Raw genomic sequence first — 16,701 nt, forward strand, 5'->3', positions numbered from 1 at the left:
AGAAATTAATTTATTAGAATAATTGTAATGGTGAGTCCAGAAGAAATTTTTTAGTGTTTCGTGCATTATGGTCTCAGGAAATATTTTTAAATTTTTAATTTACGCATTATTTTGGTAGCAGAGATGTATAATTAGGTGATCAATAAAAGATCTGTAAGTATAATATGGCATGATATTAGGATAAAATTATGTGGATAAAGTGGAACAGAAATTCAATTTTAAGGAGAAAAAGAATGTTAGACTATTAAAGAAAAGCTTGTTCATTTATTCCATACATGGGATGATGGTGGTTATCAATCAGATCACTGTGTATTTACATTATATACATTTAAAATAGTGATCAACAATTATTTGTTTTATTATGTCAATATTTACATACTGGAAATCATATAATTTACAACTATTTAAAACAGAATAAAAAATTTAAATGTTAACTTAAAAGTGTACAAAGGCTACACAGTTTTTCGGAATTCTTTAGGGGATATGTGAATAAAAGTCTGAGGACTACTATACTCTATCATCACTTTTGTTATTAAGAAACTCTATTTCATGGCACAGTAATGTTACCAATTAGTGATACGGCAGATTTGTTTTAATGAGCCAAAAAAGAGTCATTTATAAATAAATTTATCTGTAGATAGGCAGCAAGTGCTTAAACAAAACAGTATACTCTCTTGATAACAGTATCTAGGTTAGAGACAAGAATTTTGTTAGTCATTAATCATGTTATTATAGGCAAGTGAACTTTAAGATAATCTATAAATCAATCTCACAGCTAATTTAGATCGGCCTTCCTCCATTTAGCAAAACTGAGTTTTGGTCTCTTCCCAATAATACAACAGCAGGAACTTGTGCAAAGCATTTGCAGTGGGCAGACTCTTTGGGGGTGAGGTCAGGGGCCCTGATCCCTATGATCCCTCCTTCCTGGTATTCACACCCTTGTGTCATCCTCTCCTCTTGAGTGTGGGTGGAACCTGTGATTTGCTTGTAACAAGGCAAAGGTGATAGGATTCTCATGCGTACACGTACACATTATATATTATGTAAGAGGAACTGACCACTGTCCTTCAGCAGACAGTCAACAAGAAATTGAAGCCCGTCCTACAACTATAGGAACTGAATTTTGCCAAGACAAGTGTATAACTCCTCAAATGAACCTCAGATAAGACTGCAACTCCAGCCAACATCTTAACTGCAGCTTGTAATACCCTAAGCAGAGGGCCCACCTAAATGATACCTAGACTCCTAACCCCAAGAAACTGAAATAATAAATGCATGCTATTTTAAGGTACTAAATCCATGGTGTAATTTGTTATGAGGCAATAGAAAAACTAATATCGCATTTAACTTTTGTGGGGGCTTAGTTTCCTCAAATAAAAATCAACTGGGCAGGATAAACTGAGTGTTCCTTCTATAATTAAAATTCTGCTCCTCTGTCTCCAAACTCATTTATATTACTTAATTTTTTTTCAACAGTTGAAATTTAAAATTTCAGCTCAGGTCTGTCCAAATTATTAGAAATTCTGATTTAGTAAAGATTAGAATATACAAATACAAATGAGACATACACATAATTGATGTCACTGCTAATCTTATCCAAAGCAGACAGTTATTTGTGAGATATATAAAGGAAAAAGTTCATGTTTCTTACAACTTTCTCTACATAGAGGACTATTTATTCAAATCACTTAAAGTGATTTATAAAAATTGGCATCCAGGCAGTGACTAGGTTTATCACTAAACCACCCTAAACCTAAAACATCTTGGCTTAGCTCAATGTTGAGCTAGAAAATACTTCTTTAATAACTGAAATATTTTCAAGAAATCATGATGCATGAGGGATGATAAGGATTCCTATAGGAATGTAAGTTCCCTGAGTTTTGTTTACTGCTATATCACCAGAAGTTAGAACAGGGCCTACCAGAGAGAATGTGCTCAATAAATATGTGTGAAGGTTAACGATAATTATTCTTCTTACCTGGAGCCCATTCGGCAAAGAGACTGGTAAGATGAAGCAGGCATATATACAATAGCAGAATTATAACATAACATGAGGAAACTCAGGACTTCAAACCTAGAAAAAACAAAAACAAGGAAAAAGGATTACAATTATTTCTACTTAGAGACTGTAGTAAATGATTTCTTTCTTTGATGGTTATAACAGCAATGCCTTAATATTGACCTTCATAATTTCTCAATCAGATTACTGTAATATCCTCCTCAATAATTTCCCTATTTTCATTTGCCTTATTAAAGGTCACAGCTCTTGCTGCCATCTGTATTTTCTTCCTCAGAAAAACCCCCATCATGCTTGAACAGATGACTCCTCTATGCTACATTAATCCACTATTCCTATTGACTGCATGATAAAGCCCAAACTCATCATGGCATACAAAGTCCTTTAAGATCCACCCTCAACCTACCTCTCCAACCCTACTTCCCTCTACTGCCTACCACATACACCACACTACATCAGTCTTATACCATTCCATGAATATGCCATAACCTTTCATAATTCCTTGCTTTTATGGATGCACCCTTTTTTATTAGAACATACTTTTCACTTGGGAAACTCCTGCTAAGGTTTCAAATCCTGGCTCAAACTTTAATCTCAGACATAAAGCCATTCTTAATTCTTCTAACTAAAACAAACAAACACTGTTCCCTTTATCTGTGTAGCTCTAATACAGCATTTATCCCGCTAAATCAACTCTGTCTTTACCTCTGTTTTATCTATCTAGTAATAAGCAACTTTAGGACACAGACCCTGATTTATTCATCTTTAACTCTAGTGTCCAGCATAGTGTTTAATACATTATTACTGCTCAATTAATTTTTATTGCATGAATAAATAAATGCTTTCCTAATCTTTATGATCACTAAGAAAGTGGCTCCTAAGCCTGGATGCACATTACAGTTATTTAAGGACATTTTGGAATAATATACTCCTGTGTCTCAACCCAGATTGACCCAATTAGAATCTCTGAGGGCAGGACCCAGGAACGTTGTATGTCTAAAAAGCTTCCCATAGGTGGTGAAGAGTATATGGAAACTCACTGTACTATTTTTGAAACATTTTTTGTAAGTCAGAAATTATTTCAAAATGAAAAGGTAAAAAGTGAGTTGAAAGTCTGACGTGGAAGCAGGCACATCTTCAGATCCTTTCTCCTTCTCTATGCTGCTAGGTTTATTGAAGATTTATTTTCTGAAATTGAAGATTTATTTTCTGAAAGGATAAAAGACAAATTTCTACCTGGGAACCACCAGGCACAATTATGATTTGGGGTCAGGGCGGGGGGTGGGGGAGGAAGGGAAGATACTGAAAATAGAAAACTTAAGTGAAATAGGTCTTATTGGATATTGAGACCTCAAGTTCTCCTTCCCCATGCGGTCATCAGAATGATAGCAGCAAGCCCTCTGGTTAAGAGACTGGAAGAGTTTTCTTTGGGGAATTTGACCACCCTAAGAGAAAAGACTTAAAGATATGGACTTGGGAAGTTCCCCAGCTGGCTGGCCCAGTGAGAAGTTGTGAAGTTCACCATCAATTAGCCCTACCAACATGGCCATAGCTTCTCATTTGTTTTATTCCCCTACTTTTAAACATAAGCGGGAAAAAAGGATTACCAGACACCTGAGGAACTTCACTAACATGAAAATGAGATCAAAATAAAGAAATGGGGGGTGGCGGGGGCACAATTTGGAGGACACAGAGAACATAAAAGAGGAAAATATAAAGCAAATTATCATTAATATTCTAAAAGATGAGATGTTGTTTAAAAAAATAAAAAAACCAAAAACACCAAACAGGATCTATTTTAAAAGACCATTCTGAAAACAAGAACACCTTTTAGATATACAAAATATGATGACAGAAATTAAAAACTCAAGAAAAGGATTGGTGGATGAAGTTGAGGAAATACCACAGAAAGTAAAGCAAAAAGAAAAAGATATGGCAAATGGGAGAGGAAAGAGGACCAAGATAGGAGTTCCCACATTCAAATAATAAAAGCTCCAGAAGAAAGATAATAAAAGACAAGATAGATAAAAGACAAATAGTAAAAGACCAGATAAAATGGGGAGCCTAAACTAATTAACAAAAATAATTCAAGAAAATTCCCAGTCTGAAGGACATGAGTTTCCAGATAGAAAAGGTCCACATAGTGCTCAGCACAAAGGAGGAAATAAACCCACACCAAGAAATACAACCATGGAATTTCAGAGTACTAGGAACAAAGAATGAGGATATAGGGTGCAGGAAACAGTGGATCCATCCACACAGGAAAAAGACAAAGAGAATTCCCAGGATAAGAGTGAGGGGAGATCCCAAGACAATGTGTACACCAGGCAAAGAGGGCAACACAGTCCAGATTGGAGTAAGTCAAAAGGTTCTGGGAAGATAAAACTGAGAAAATAACTGGTGTAAATGAAGTCTTGGAAGGCTATGTAGAAAACTGATAGAAAATTTGCAGGGTTGAATTACAAAGCACATAGTAAACAAAGAAAACAAAAGGCCAACGATGAACTTCAAGGAAAACAAAAAGATATGCAGGAAAGGAAAAGTAATAAACTAATCACAAAGCTCAGCCTGAATGGCTCTGATGAACAATGATCATTCATAATAATGAGAAATCTAAATAATGAGTTCCCCAGAATTACAACATAAGATAGGACAATGAGAGAGGTAACAACCTAAATTTTTATCTTTCCTAGAGATAAGTTATTAGATAATACCCCAAAGTGAAAAATTAAAAAGCAGTAAATTACTCAAAGAAGTGGAGGTAAATATTAAAAGCAAGATTTCTCAACCTCAGCACTGTCGGCATTTCGGGCTAGATAAGTGTTTGCTGTGGGGGGCTGGCCCAGGCGTGGCAGGAGGTTGAGCAGCATCCCTGACCTTTACACTTGAGATCCCTGCAGCAGTCCTCCCTCCCACTCAGTTGTAACAACCAAACAAGTCTCCAGACATTGCCAAATGTTCCCTGGGGGGCAGAAGTGCACTGGCTGAAAACCACTGGTTAAAAGTTGTTACATCTGGGAAGGGAGAAGTGGAAGGGAGAGGGAGCTGGAGATTGCAGTTCTTCTTAATAAGCTCTGTAGGACTAATGCATATTTAACCGAAAAAAAAGGGTGTGTGTGTGTGTGTGTGTGTGTGTGTGTGTGTGTGTGTGTGTGTGTGTGTGTGTGTGTGTGTGTGTGTGTGTGTGTGTGTGTATTACTGATACAGTCGGCTATACAAAAAAGTAAAATATACAGCAAAGACAAAACAATAGCACAATAATGAGACACCAATTGTCATACCCAATAGGATGGATATAATCAAAAAGATGGAAAATAAGTATTGGTGAGGATGTTGAGAAACTGGAACTATCATACACTGCTGGTGGGAATGCAAGATGGTACACCACTCTGGAAAACAATATGACAGTTCCTCAGAAAGTTAAGTATTAAGTTAAATACCATATAGGGACTTCCCTGGTGGTCCAGTGGTTAAGACACCGCACTTCCACTGAAGGGGGCACGGGTTCGATCCCTGGTCAGGGAAGTTCCTCATGCCGTGTGGTGCAGCCAAAAAATAAAAATCAAATAAAAATCAAATAAAGTAAAATAAAATGAAATAAATACCATATAACCCAGCAATTCTACTAGGTATATGCTCAAAAGAACTGAAAATGTTTACACAAAAACTTGTAAACAAACAAATGTTGACAGCAGTATTATTCATAAATATTCCAAAACTGGAAATAACCCAAATATCCATCAATTGATGGATGGATGGATAAACAAAATGCATATTGTCATAATGGAATATTATTCAGTCATACAAAGGAACTATACACTACCACATAAACGAACCTTGAAAACATGTTAAGTAAAAGAAACCAGACACAACAAAAGGCCACATACTGTATAATTCCACTTATATGAAATGTCTAAAATAGACAAAACCATAGAGATAGAAAGTGAGATACATGGTGGCCAGGGGCTGGGGAGAAAGGAAAGGGGAGTTTCTTTTTAGTGTGATGAAAACATCCTGGAATTAGCTAGTGGTAGTGGATGCACAAGCTTGTGAATACACTAAATATCACTGAATGGTATACTTTAAAGGGGTGAATTTTATGGTATGTGAATTATATCTTAATTTAAAATAAATTTAAAAGTCAGTAATTAACTTAAAATGTGCAAGTATAAAACACAGTGCAGTTTCCTCAATATTTAAAAAACTCTCAGGGAATTCCCTGGCGGTCCAGTGGTTAAGATTCTGTGCTTCCACTACAGAGGGCACGGGTTCAATCCCTGGTTGGGGAACTAAGATCCCGCAAGCCTCTCGGTGCAAACAAACAAACAAACAAACAAAATAAATAAATAAATAAATAAATCCCTTGCCAATCACTAGAAAAAAAATACACAGTTCAATGAGAAATATGGACATAGGACATGAATATGCAGTTCACAGGTCAAGAAAAATACTTAATGAATTAACATATTAAAAGCATTCAAGCCTAGTCATAATTAAAGGAATGCTAAGTAAAATAATGTGACATCAATTTTTAATGTTCAGATTGGCAAAGATTAAAAAATTTGAAAATATCCAGTACTGGGGGTTAGTATGAGGAAAGAGGCACTCTCAAACTACTCGTAGGAGATTCAATTAGTCCATCGGTTTTGGGGAGGGTAATTTGGCAATACTGACTCAAACTGAAAAAGCAGACGTTCTCTAGCACAGCAATTTCACTGTTAGGAATTTATTTTACAGATACTTCAGTGCTCCCATGCAAATATTTATACAAAAAATATTGTGTTCCTTATAAGATTGTTTAAAAAAACTGGAAAAAATCTAAATTTTAGTCAGAATGAGACTGGTTAAAAACTGATAGTATGGGCACTTCCCTGGTGGCCCAGTGGTTAAGACTCTGCGCTTCCACTGAAGGGGGTGCGGGCTCAATCCCTGGTGGGGAAACTAAAATTCCACACGCCATGTGGCATGGCCAAAAAAAAAAAAAAAAGCAAGTTGTACAACAATATGTACCAATGAATCCAGTGTGTATGGGTCTGCAAGTGTTTAAGGTTGAATATATGCTTTTGCATGCATGAAAATTTTCTGGAAGGACACATAAAAAACTGCTAATAATTTAACTACTGAGAGTAGAAATGGGTGGTTAGAGGGAAGAGGACAGATACTTTTCTCTTTGTACTCTTGTCTATTTTTACTTTATACTCTTCTATTTTAAATGTACCATAAGTATATATTGTTATACTTTAAAAAATTAAAATGAGAAAACAAAAAAGGAATCAGGTAACCAGATGATTTTTATGAAAACTAGTCTGCAAACAGTACTTATGAACCACTATTCTAATATACATTTTCTATTATTAAATGATTTGAGTACCCCAACATAACTGTATAGAAAAAAATTAAGTTGTTACTTTAAGTTGGGATAAGGCCTTCTCCAGGTGTTATACAGCACCCTGATGGCTAATAAAGAACAATCACTAAAGCTGAATTCCAATGTGTTAGGAAACAAGGAAAGCCACTGTGTTTTCTATCATATGTGTAATATTGGAAAGACCCTTAAGAAGAACTGGAATTCTAGACTGAAGCACTTGATCAAACGTCAATAATTTAGAAATAGTCCTTCCATAACTCTAATATTATAACCAATAAGATAAGAGTACTACTTTACTATGAACATAAAATATTATATAACAAATAACAGTATCAGGACTTCCTCGGTGGTCCAGTGGCTAAGACTCCACACTCCCAATGCAGGGGGCCTGGGTTTGATCCCTAGTCAGGGAACTAATCCCACATGCCACAACTAAGAGTTCACATGCTGCAACTAAAGATCCCCGCGTGCCGCGACAAAGATCCCGAAGATCCCGCAGGCCTCAACTAAGACCCGGTACAGCCAAATAAATAAATAAATAAACATTTTGTAAAAAAGAATAATAATAATACTATCACTAACATATATTATGTTCCAGGCACTGTGCTAAGCATGTTTTAAGCATCATCTCATTTATTTCTCACAATAACCATGCAGGGCAATGTATGGTAAAAAATTTGGCCTTGCCCAAAGAAAGTTTTAGTCTTTGCCCTCAGCTTCTGGGAAGTAACCTATGTCATACCTGATAAGTTGTTTAGAGTGGGGGCTGGTGACACAGGCTCTCTTTGTTGGTAATGGCTAGATTGAAAGGCTATAAGACTGCGATGATTGATAGGATTAAGGTGAAAGTTTGGGTGAACTTTATGTGAAGTGACTGTGTCTCATTTACCTGAATGCATTATGGGAACAGATACTGTGTCTGTGTCTGAGGAACACTTCCCCTACCTAGTATAGTAAAACTGAAGGCCTGTAAATCCATCCATCCTTCCTCTAATATTAATTGAACATGCTAAACTGGGATCAATAAGATTGCCCAAGCCTACCAGGTCATTAACTTGCTGAACAATAGCCCTGTGTGGAATACAGACTTGAGCTTATGGCAGAAGCCAGTAAGTGCCACCTAGCAACAACTTCTGGGATTTGGGACCAGAAAATTTCTATCTGAGAGACAACCTGCTTACCAATGGGTATGAAGTGAGACTGCCCCCATGACTGAAACATAAAATAATCCTAAAATCTGAAATACCCATAATATCTTGGGTGATGTCAGAAAAACACCAGAAGATTTCCATAATAAGTGCCAGAAGAGTCCCATTATAAGTGCCAGAAGAGTTCCATAATAAGGTGCAAATGGTTTGTGCAGAAACATGTTACCAAGGGAATGGAAAGAAGTACTTATAGTACTCATAAGCAGGGAGGCAGGAAACCTCTTTTTCCCTAGGGCCAACTTTGGCACCACCTGACAATCTGCCAGATTCTACCTATCACCTAGATGGGCCCCTGTGAACAACTCTCTATTGATCAACAAAGAGCTGCTAGGTTTATGGATGAGTATTTCACTGCAATGATGTATTTCACTAGTATGACATATTTAACTTTTGCCTTTTCTCACACCAAACCTGAACCAAAGTAATTGTAGATAACTATTAAGCATAAATTAACAATTTTTACTGTCTACAGTTTTGACCATTACCGGTTTTGTGCAGTGAATGTTTCCCTCTGCGGATGCAGATCACTGTAAACAACCCTGATGAGATCATGCTGACACAATGCCCCTTCTGTCAAAGCCATGGATCCAATTGTTGAGGGCTACAAAAACAAGGTAAAGTATGAGACTGTGTCTCTAAAATGAAGTAAAAATCTATATCATGTGAGGATATTTAATTCTGTCTCAACAAAAGACAGTTTCAGACCATTTCTTCCGTTTCAAAACCTCTTCCATTTTTCTATTATATACATTCTACAGCTCCTTTTAAAAAATATTTATACATTATATAAAACTAAAAATACACTGCTTTGTTTTTTGAAATATTATGGAATGAATCTATATTTAGGACAGAATAAGAAAAGTTGCTGAAAAGAATAAAGGCTACAAATGCATCAACTTTAATTTGTTTGTTTCCAGAACTCAGAGCACTCTTGGGGGACTATGCATTCAAACCTGGAGGTCTTTCTAACTTCAGGAAGGCTGGTGCTCTCATTAATCTCATTCCACACTGAAGAAAGCAAGGTGCAGAGAGTTATAATTATGGAACACAAACAAGAATACTATGATCAAATGTCTCTTTAATAGTGATATAATTGATTTCATGTTTCTAAAGTTAGAAGAACCATCCATTTGTAAACTTTTCACTACCCTCCATTTTATTTTATAACTTGATACATGGAACACAGTTAAAATCTATTACTCAGAAATGTTCTATGCTAAAATCAGCCCTGGTTAAATAGGAGGCATTCTATTTTCAACACAAAACAAAGTCCCAGGGGAATTAATTAAGAAAATAAATAGCTGCATAGAGCTATGAGGCAACTGGATACTGTTTGTTGGTAAGAAAATGGATTTAAATTTTTAGACTACTGGTAAAGTTTCTTTAAGCACTTTCCTCACAAGTTTATGCACTGAAGGCCACTACAGACAAGAAGCTTGATTCAAAGCCTATAACCTTAAAGAGAGCAGGCAGAAGGAGTTCAGCTCAACAGGAGTCATCTATCTATATAATTATCAGTGTTCTCACAATCTTCAACCAAATAAATATAAGCAAAAATCAGAAGTGTAATTATTTTCCTAAAAAATAATAAAAATAAATCAATCTAACATAGATGATTTCTAATTAATACAGAAGACAAAAAAATTAAAAGAATATTTTTGAAAAAAAAGACCAAAAATGATACTGGTAGAAGAATGAAAAAGAAATAAACCAGAACTAGAGGAAAATTTTCCATTAATTACATTCTGTCTCCCTTGACAACAGCTCAGCTTTATATCACTAATAACAAACATCTCCATTAAGAAACAAATCAGTAAAGATGTGTTAGGAATATTTATCTCTAGTAAGAAATTGACTTTTACTCAACATAATTTTTAAAAATTCTACCTTTGCAGTCTTACTTACCTCATGGTATATTGAAGGCTTGGATAAGGAAGGGATAGTAAAAGACAGAACTTTATTGTTCCCATCTTTATCAGCAATTTCCTATGGTTAAAAAAAAATGCAGAGATAATAAAATAATCACAGGACTATATTAAAAGAAATAATAACTACTTTCTTAACAAATATATCACTGGCAACTGAGGAGAATGTTTAGATATAGTAATACATAAAAATATTATTACCCTAGTGTATCTTTTCTAACCTATTACCAGATTTGTACACTTTGGTAGTTGAGTTATCCTTTGAGAGACACTGAAAGATATAATACTACAATCAATCAAATACACCATGACAACAAAAACATGAAGTAGGCACACAAATTTCATGATAAGTTTACATACAGGCTAGGGAGATTACAAGTGATCAGTTCTTTTAGTTGAAACATGACTGAGTTTAAAAGACTAAAATCACTGCTCACTTTGGCAGCACATATACTAAAACTGTAATGATACAGAGAAGATTAGCATGGCCCCTGCACAAGGATGACATGCAAATTCGTGAAGTGTTCCATATTTTTGGAATGGGAGAAAATATTTGCAAATGATGCGACAGACAAGGGCTTAATCTCCAAAATATACAAACAGCTCATACAACTCAAAACAAAAAAAACAATCAACCCAATCGAAAAACGTGTAGAAGACCTTAATAGACACTTCTCCAAAGAAGACATACAGATGGCCAGTAGGCACATGAAAAGATGCTCAACATCATTAATTAGTAGAGAAATGCAAATCAAAACTACGAGATACCACCTCAGACTGGTCGGAATGGCCATCATTAAAAAGTCTATAAATAACAAATGCTGGAGAGGGTATGGAGAAAAGGGAACCCTCCTACACTGTTGGTGGGAATGTAAGTTGGTATAGCCACCATGGAAAACAGTATGGAGGTTCCTCAGAAAGCGAAAGGTAGAATCACCACATAAAAAATTAAAATTAAAGGTTTTAGCCAAGAAACCCACACTTATTAAAATATGAAAAACAGGGCTTCCCTGGTGGCACAGTGGTGGTTAAGAATCTGCCTGCCAATGCAGGGGACACAGGTTCGAGCCCTGGTCAGGGAAGATCCCACATGCCATGGAGCAATTAAGCCCGTGAGCCACAACTACTGAAGCCTGTGCACCTACAGCCCGTGCTCTACAACAGAAGCCACCACAATGTGAAGCCCGCACACCTCAACGAAGAGTAGCCCCTGCTCACCGCAACTAGAGAAAGCACGTGCGCAGCAAAAATAAAATAAATAAATTCATTAAAAAAAATGAAAAACACTGTTGTAACACAGGATGAATCTTAACTAAAAGAAAATCTTACAATTATTCAGCAATAAATTAATGACCTGAAATAAGCAACATATTAACATAATTAATAGTAGTCCAAGTGATTAATCATAAGTTCATACTTAAGTGGTTTTTACTGACTACAAAAACATTCCTGTGATTTTTAAAAGCACTTTATCTTTCACTGGAAAGGTCAACAGCATCTATTTCTACAGTCTCTGGCACGCCAATCTTCTACAGGTATCAATAAAAATCTGCCTACAGACTTCCCTGGTGGTGCAGTGGTTGGGAATCCACCTGCCAATGCAGGGGACACGGGTTCGAGCCCTGGTCCGGGAAGATCCCACGTGCCATGGAGCAACTAAGCTGGTGCGCCACAACTACTGAGCCTGTGCTCTAGAGCCCATGAGCCACAACTACTGAGTCCTCGCACCGCAAATACTGAAGCCCACATGCCTAGAGCCCGTGCTCCACAGCAAGAGAAGCCACCGTAATGAGAAGTCCGCGCACCACCAACGAAGAGTAGCCCCCGCTCGCCGCAACTAGAGAAAGTCTGCGGGCAGCAAGGAAGACCCAGTGCAGCACTCCCCCCCCAAAAAAAAGAGATATGAGATCCTATTAAATAAAATAATAAAAGATCTAATAAGGTTTAAAAAAAAAACAAAACTGCCTACAGACGCCAGCAATTAAAGAGGGGAAATGCTCCTCCTGCATCACTCCTTTTCTCTACTGTCTTTAGTCTGTTTCTTTTAAAACTCATATTAGTATACATAACTGGCATAAAATCCAGACAGAGAAGACTGCCCTAGAAGGAAGGTAGTCAGAGAGAGACTGAGTAGTTGCACAGCATAAGAGGAAGAAACAACAGAAAAAAAAAACAACCATCATCACCAAGACACAAACCCAAAAGAACTTCCCTATAGGGCTAGTTTTGGGGTTTCATATGTCATAGGAGAGTACCAATTACATGTGAACAATGGCCATACCTCTAATTTTGGCAGGAAAATGGTTTAAAAATCCCTAGAAAGATCATTTAACTACTCTGTAGGCAAAATAGTTACCACCACATCTGGGCCACTGTGCCTCAGAGAACATCTATGCTAAGATGAATGGGCCTGATTTAAGTTAGGCAATAAAATTTTAATTTTTATTCCTAAATTTCAAATTAAGCCAAATACTTTTTATTTATATCTGTGTATATATCTGTGGAGAAGAATGTTATGAAATTTTTTTAAGTTGAGGGCAATATAAAACTCTCTCTTGGGCTACTGAAGCAAGGGAGAAGTGCTGGAGTGAGAAAAGAAGAAAAAAGAGAAATGAATATATAAAAGAAATCCAGTGTGGTAAGAAAAATCAAGAACCACAGAGAAGAGAGAACACAGGTATCAAGGGAATTAAAAGAAGACAGAAACCTGACGTTACATTTCTGATATATAATTGAGCATTTTTAAAACAGTACACTATTTTTGAGACATCAAAAGATAATTAAACCATAGCACCAACAAGTACTGTCAAGAACTTGTCAGGCATCCCACTATACAAAATTTTTTGCTTCATTTGTCCCACTACTGAATTTTATTACACTAAACAAGACAAATGATAGCTTAATGTCAAACATAATCTAAAACACTAAACTCAATTATTAAATCAACATTTACTAAGTGCCTTGCTAAGCACTAGAAACACCGTGATATGTGAAACAAATTTCCTACTTTAAAATAAAAAATCAGGCAAGGTAGCAAAATAAAGAATTTTATACCTACACCAGCTTTTCATTAAAAAAACTCATCTTTAATTGTGATACAACTATTACTACTACTATTTATAATAATAGTGGTAAACATTCGATAAACACCTCAGGAAACATGTTGGGTTCTTCTAATCGCTTTTAATCCTACTAACAATGTTTTATTTCTGTTTTACAGGATGAGGCAACTGAAGTCAAGATATTAAGTAACTTGCTTAAATTTAAAACAGCCAGTAAGTGACAGGACCTGATTTTGAACAAAATACAAGTGATTCCACAGGCCAGGCTCCGTCCTTCAGATTCTAGTGATGGAAATGTTTTTTAATGATTTTTTAAGTGATAATACTTAAGAGGAATGAGCACTGGTGCAGAAGAATATTTATTTTTTGTGAGAGTCAATGTTTTGTGAGGTACTTTGGTTGAGGTACCTCTCAACTACAAACTTAACTTTAATATGTGGAGTGTCTGTTTAGAGTGAATACACAGAATATAAGAATTCAAAGGGCAGGAATTTCAATACCAATGTTCTAAACTGGGCACCATGAGGGAAAAAAAAAAACCAGAATAATAATGTTTAAGGTACTTAAGAATTCCTTAGAAGAAAAAAGTTTCATAAATAATGTAGTATCAAATACATAATGTTTTATCAAATGATTAAAAATAAATTAAAAAAATTAAATGCAAGGCATTTATAAATATTAGTCAAACAAAATAATTAGAAAAATAAGCCATAAAATATTAATAATGCTATCAATTATAATAGTTTCACCTACTTTATAAAATGCATTACCAGCAATTACTTATTAAACACCTCTGTACTCAATTTAATTAACTCAAATAAGTTATTCAAGAGACATTTAAATTTATTTTCCTCTAAATATTCTTCAAGTATTATTTCAGAGGACTTTAAAAAATACTTAAAGTTTCCCAAACTACCATTTTCCACTTACCAAATTGTAAATTCCTAAAAGAAGTGCTTCAATGCAACCATTACTCTGTCTGTCTCGGCTAACTGTAAGCCGTAAATAAACCCACATCAATTCTGGCAAGAACTGCAGTGTGAACCTCTTAAGTCGAACTTCAGAGCTACGGTAGAGCTCAAACAGCTGGTGGCAGACAGGCTCCAGGAGCTAAGAAGAAAATAAAGTGCATCAGCTATTTCCATTCCTTTGGCTGTAACTGTAATTTTTTTTTTTTTAGGCACATATACTTGTATAATATTTGAAAAATAAATTCTCAACATTAATTTTTGCTTATTCTGAACCAATGCAACCAAAACCTCAATCTCTATTTATACTCAGAGACTACACATTAAACTGACCAATCCAGTAACTGCAAGAAGTACTTTGTGCCCAGATAATATCAACATATCTTTCAATACACTGTACTATTAAACTTATTAGATAATTAGTTCTTTAACCAATGTACTACTTTATATTTAGTGAGTTTCCTTTTCTGTTATTACCAACCCTTACTATCCTCCATTTTTAAAAGTTTCTATTGGAAGAAAATAATTTCAAATAATCTTGTTGGAAATAAACTTTAAATCTCAACTTAAGACTATGATTTAAACAAATTATTTGGCAATACATAATATTTGGACATCCAAAATGCTAGTTAATATTTTAAATACATACAAGTAAAACAGATTACTTCTATGTTTTAAGACTGACAAATTCTACTAATTATATTTACTGGAAAGATTTTGAAAAGGAGGAAGTATAAGTATACAGAAATAGCTTTTCCAATGTTTAACTGGATAATTTTTCATATGATATCACACAATATGACTTATAAGGAACTTCATAATCTTAAAAACTGAAGAAAATGAGCAGTTTAAACAAACCTCCCCTTTTCCCCTAAACTTGTACTGCTAATTTAGACTGGTTTTGTTAGAATAACTGCAGACTACACAAAACTGGCTATGATTTTAAAATGCAGATAAAACACTGAGAGGAAACTATAAAAAAATTTAACACTAGCTATTTTTGTTTTGTTTTAAAAAAATTTTTATTGGAGTACAGTTGATTTAAAATGTTGTGTTAGTTTCAGGTGTACAACACAGTGAATCAGTTTTATATATATATATATATATATATATGTATAGCCACTCTTTTCAGATTCTTTTCCATACAGGTCCTCACAGAGTATTGAGTAGAGTTCCCTGTGCTATTCAGTAGGTCTTTATTAGTTATCTACTTTATATATAATAGTGTAACACTAGCTTTTAAAAAAAAGGAACGATTCAGTAATTTATATGCTTACTTCTATTCTGAATGATTATAATAATATATATATACACTTGTATATCTGCTTGAATGTAGTTATATATGTCTGTAATAATCTAACACGCCAGAATAAAGTCATTACTTTCAAAATTGTAAATTAAAAGTCAACAAATCCTATGTTGATTGTACAGTTAATATACTTAGATGACTTAAGCTTAGCTCTTAACAACTCTAAAGCTAAAAAAATTTACACACCTAGTCTAGTAACTACTAAGCTCTTTATATGAAATCACTCTCATAGGATTTAAAATATTAAAAAACGTTCCAACTCTCCCTTACACTGAAGTCTAGACCAGTCAGACAATTTGCCCAAGGTTACAGAAATTAGTAGCGGAGAAAGACACCAGAATTCAGATCTTCTGACACCAAGTTGATGTTCTCACTATACCGCATTTCTTATACGAGGATGGAAGTAGAGGAGGAGGTGAGCGTTGTTTAATTTTAAATAGTGTAGTCCATGTAGTGCCAATAATGAAGTAATAAACTTTTGAAAATGGTCAACTGCTGGCAACTTTTTAAAGTACTGACAACAATATTCAGCTCCTTAGGACAATTAAACATTGTTGCTCTCATAAATTTATGTATTAAAAATATATGTCCATGTTTCAAATCTACTTTCCTCTTTAGTAAAAGACTCTAAAATTGCCTTCTCTAAATTTCATTGGCCATGGTACAATTACAATTTGTCTATGTTATAAAGACCTTATTTTCCTTCCTCAGCAGCAAGTACATTGGCATGTAGAGACTATATTTTAATAAGCACTGCAAAGAAATACAGTTACCAAAATTATTACTCTGCTTTTTTTTAAAAGGAGGGAGGCGGAGTGGCTGGCAATCCAGTAAATTTTCATCA

At 35.0% G+C, this 16,701-nt stretch overlaps 1 protein-coding gene across 10 annotated transcripts in view; it reads right to left on the minus strand.

The window, feature by feature from the left end:
• Nucleotides 1–16,701, minus strand: part of HYCC2 (hyccin PI4KA lipid kinase complex subunit 2) — a 73,142-nt gene that overhangs the window by 25,020 nt on the left and 31,421 nt on the right. For all 10 annotated transcript variants that reach the window (XM_082467113.1, XM_082467112.1, XM_082467106.1 and 7 more), the window contains 4 exons: nt 14,511–14,690; nt 10,499–10,579; nt 9,079–9,194; nt 1,979–2,074 (listed from right to left, as the gene is read on the minus strand). In XM_082467113.1, the coding sequence (XP_082323239.1) occupies nt 1,979–2,074; nt 9,079–9,194; nt 10,499–10,579; nt 14,511–14,690 (473 nt within the window). The remainder of the gene's footprint in view (nt 1–1,978; nt 2,075–9,078; nt 9,195–10,498; nt 10,580–14,510; nt 14,691–16,701) is intronic.

The sequence above is a fragment of the Balaenoptera physalus genome (genome assembly GCF_965194825.1).
Source record: "Balaenoptera physalus genome assembly, chromosome: 6".
In the NCBI taxonomy this organism is placed as follows: Eukaryota; Metazoa; Chordata; class Mammalia; order Artiodactyla; family Balaenopteridae; genus Balaenoptera; species Balaenoptera physalus.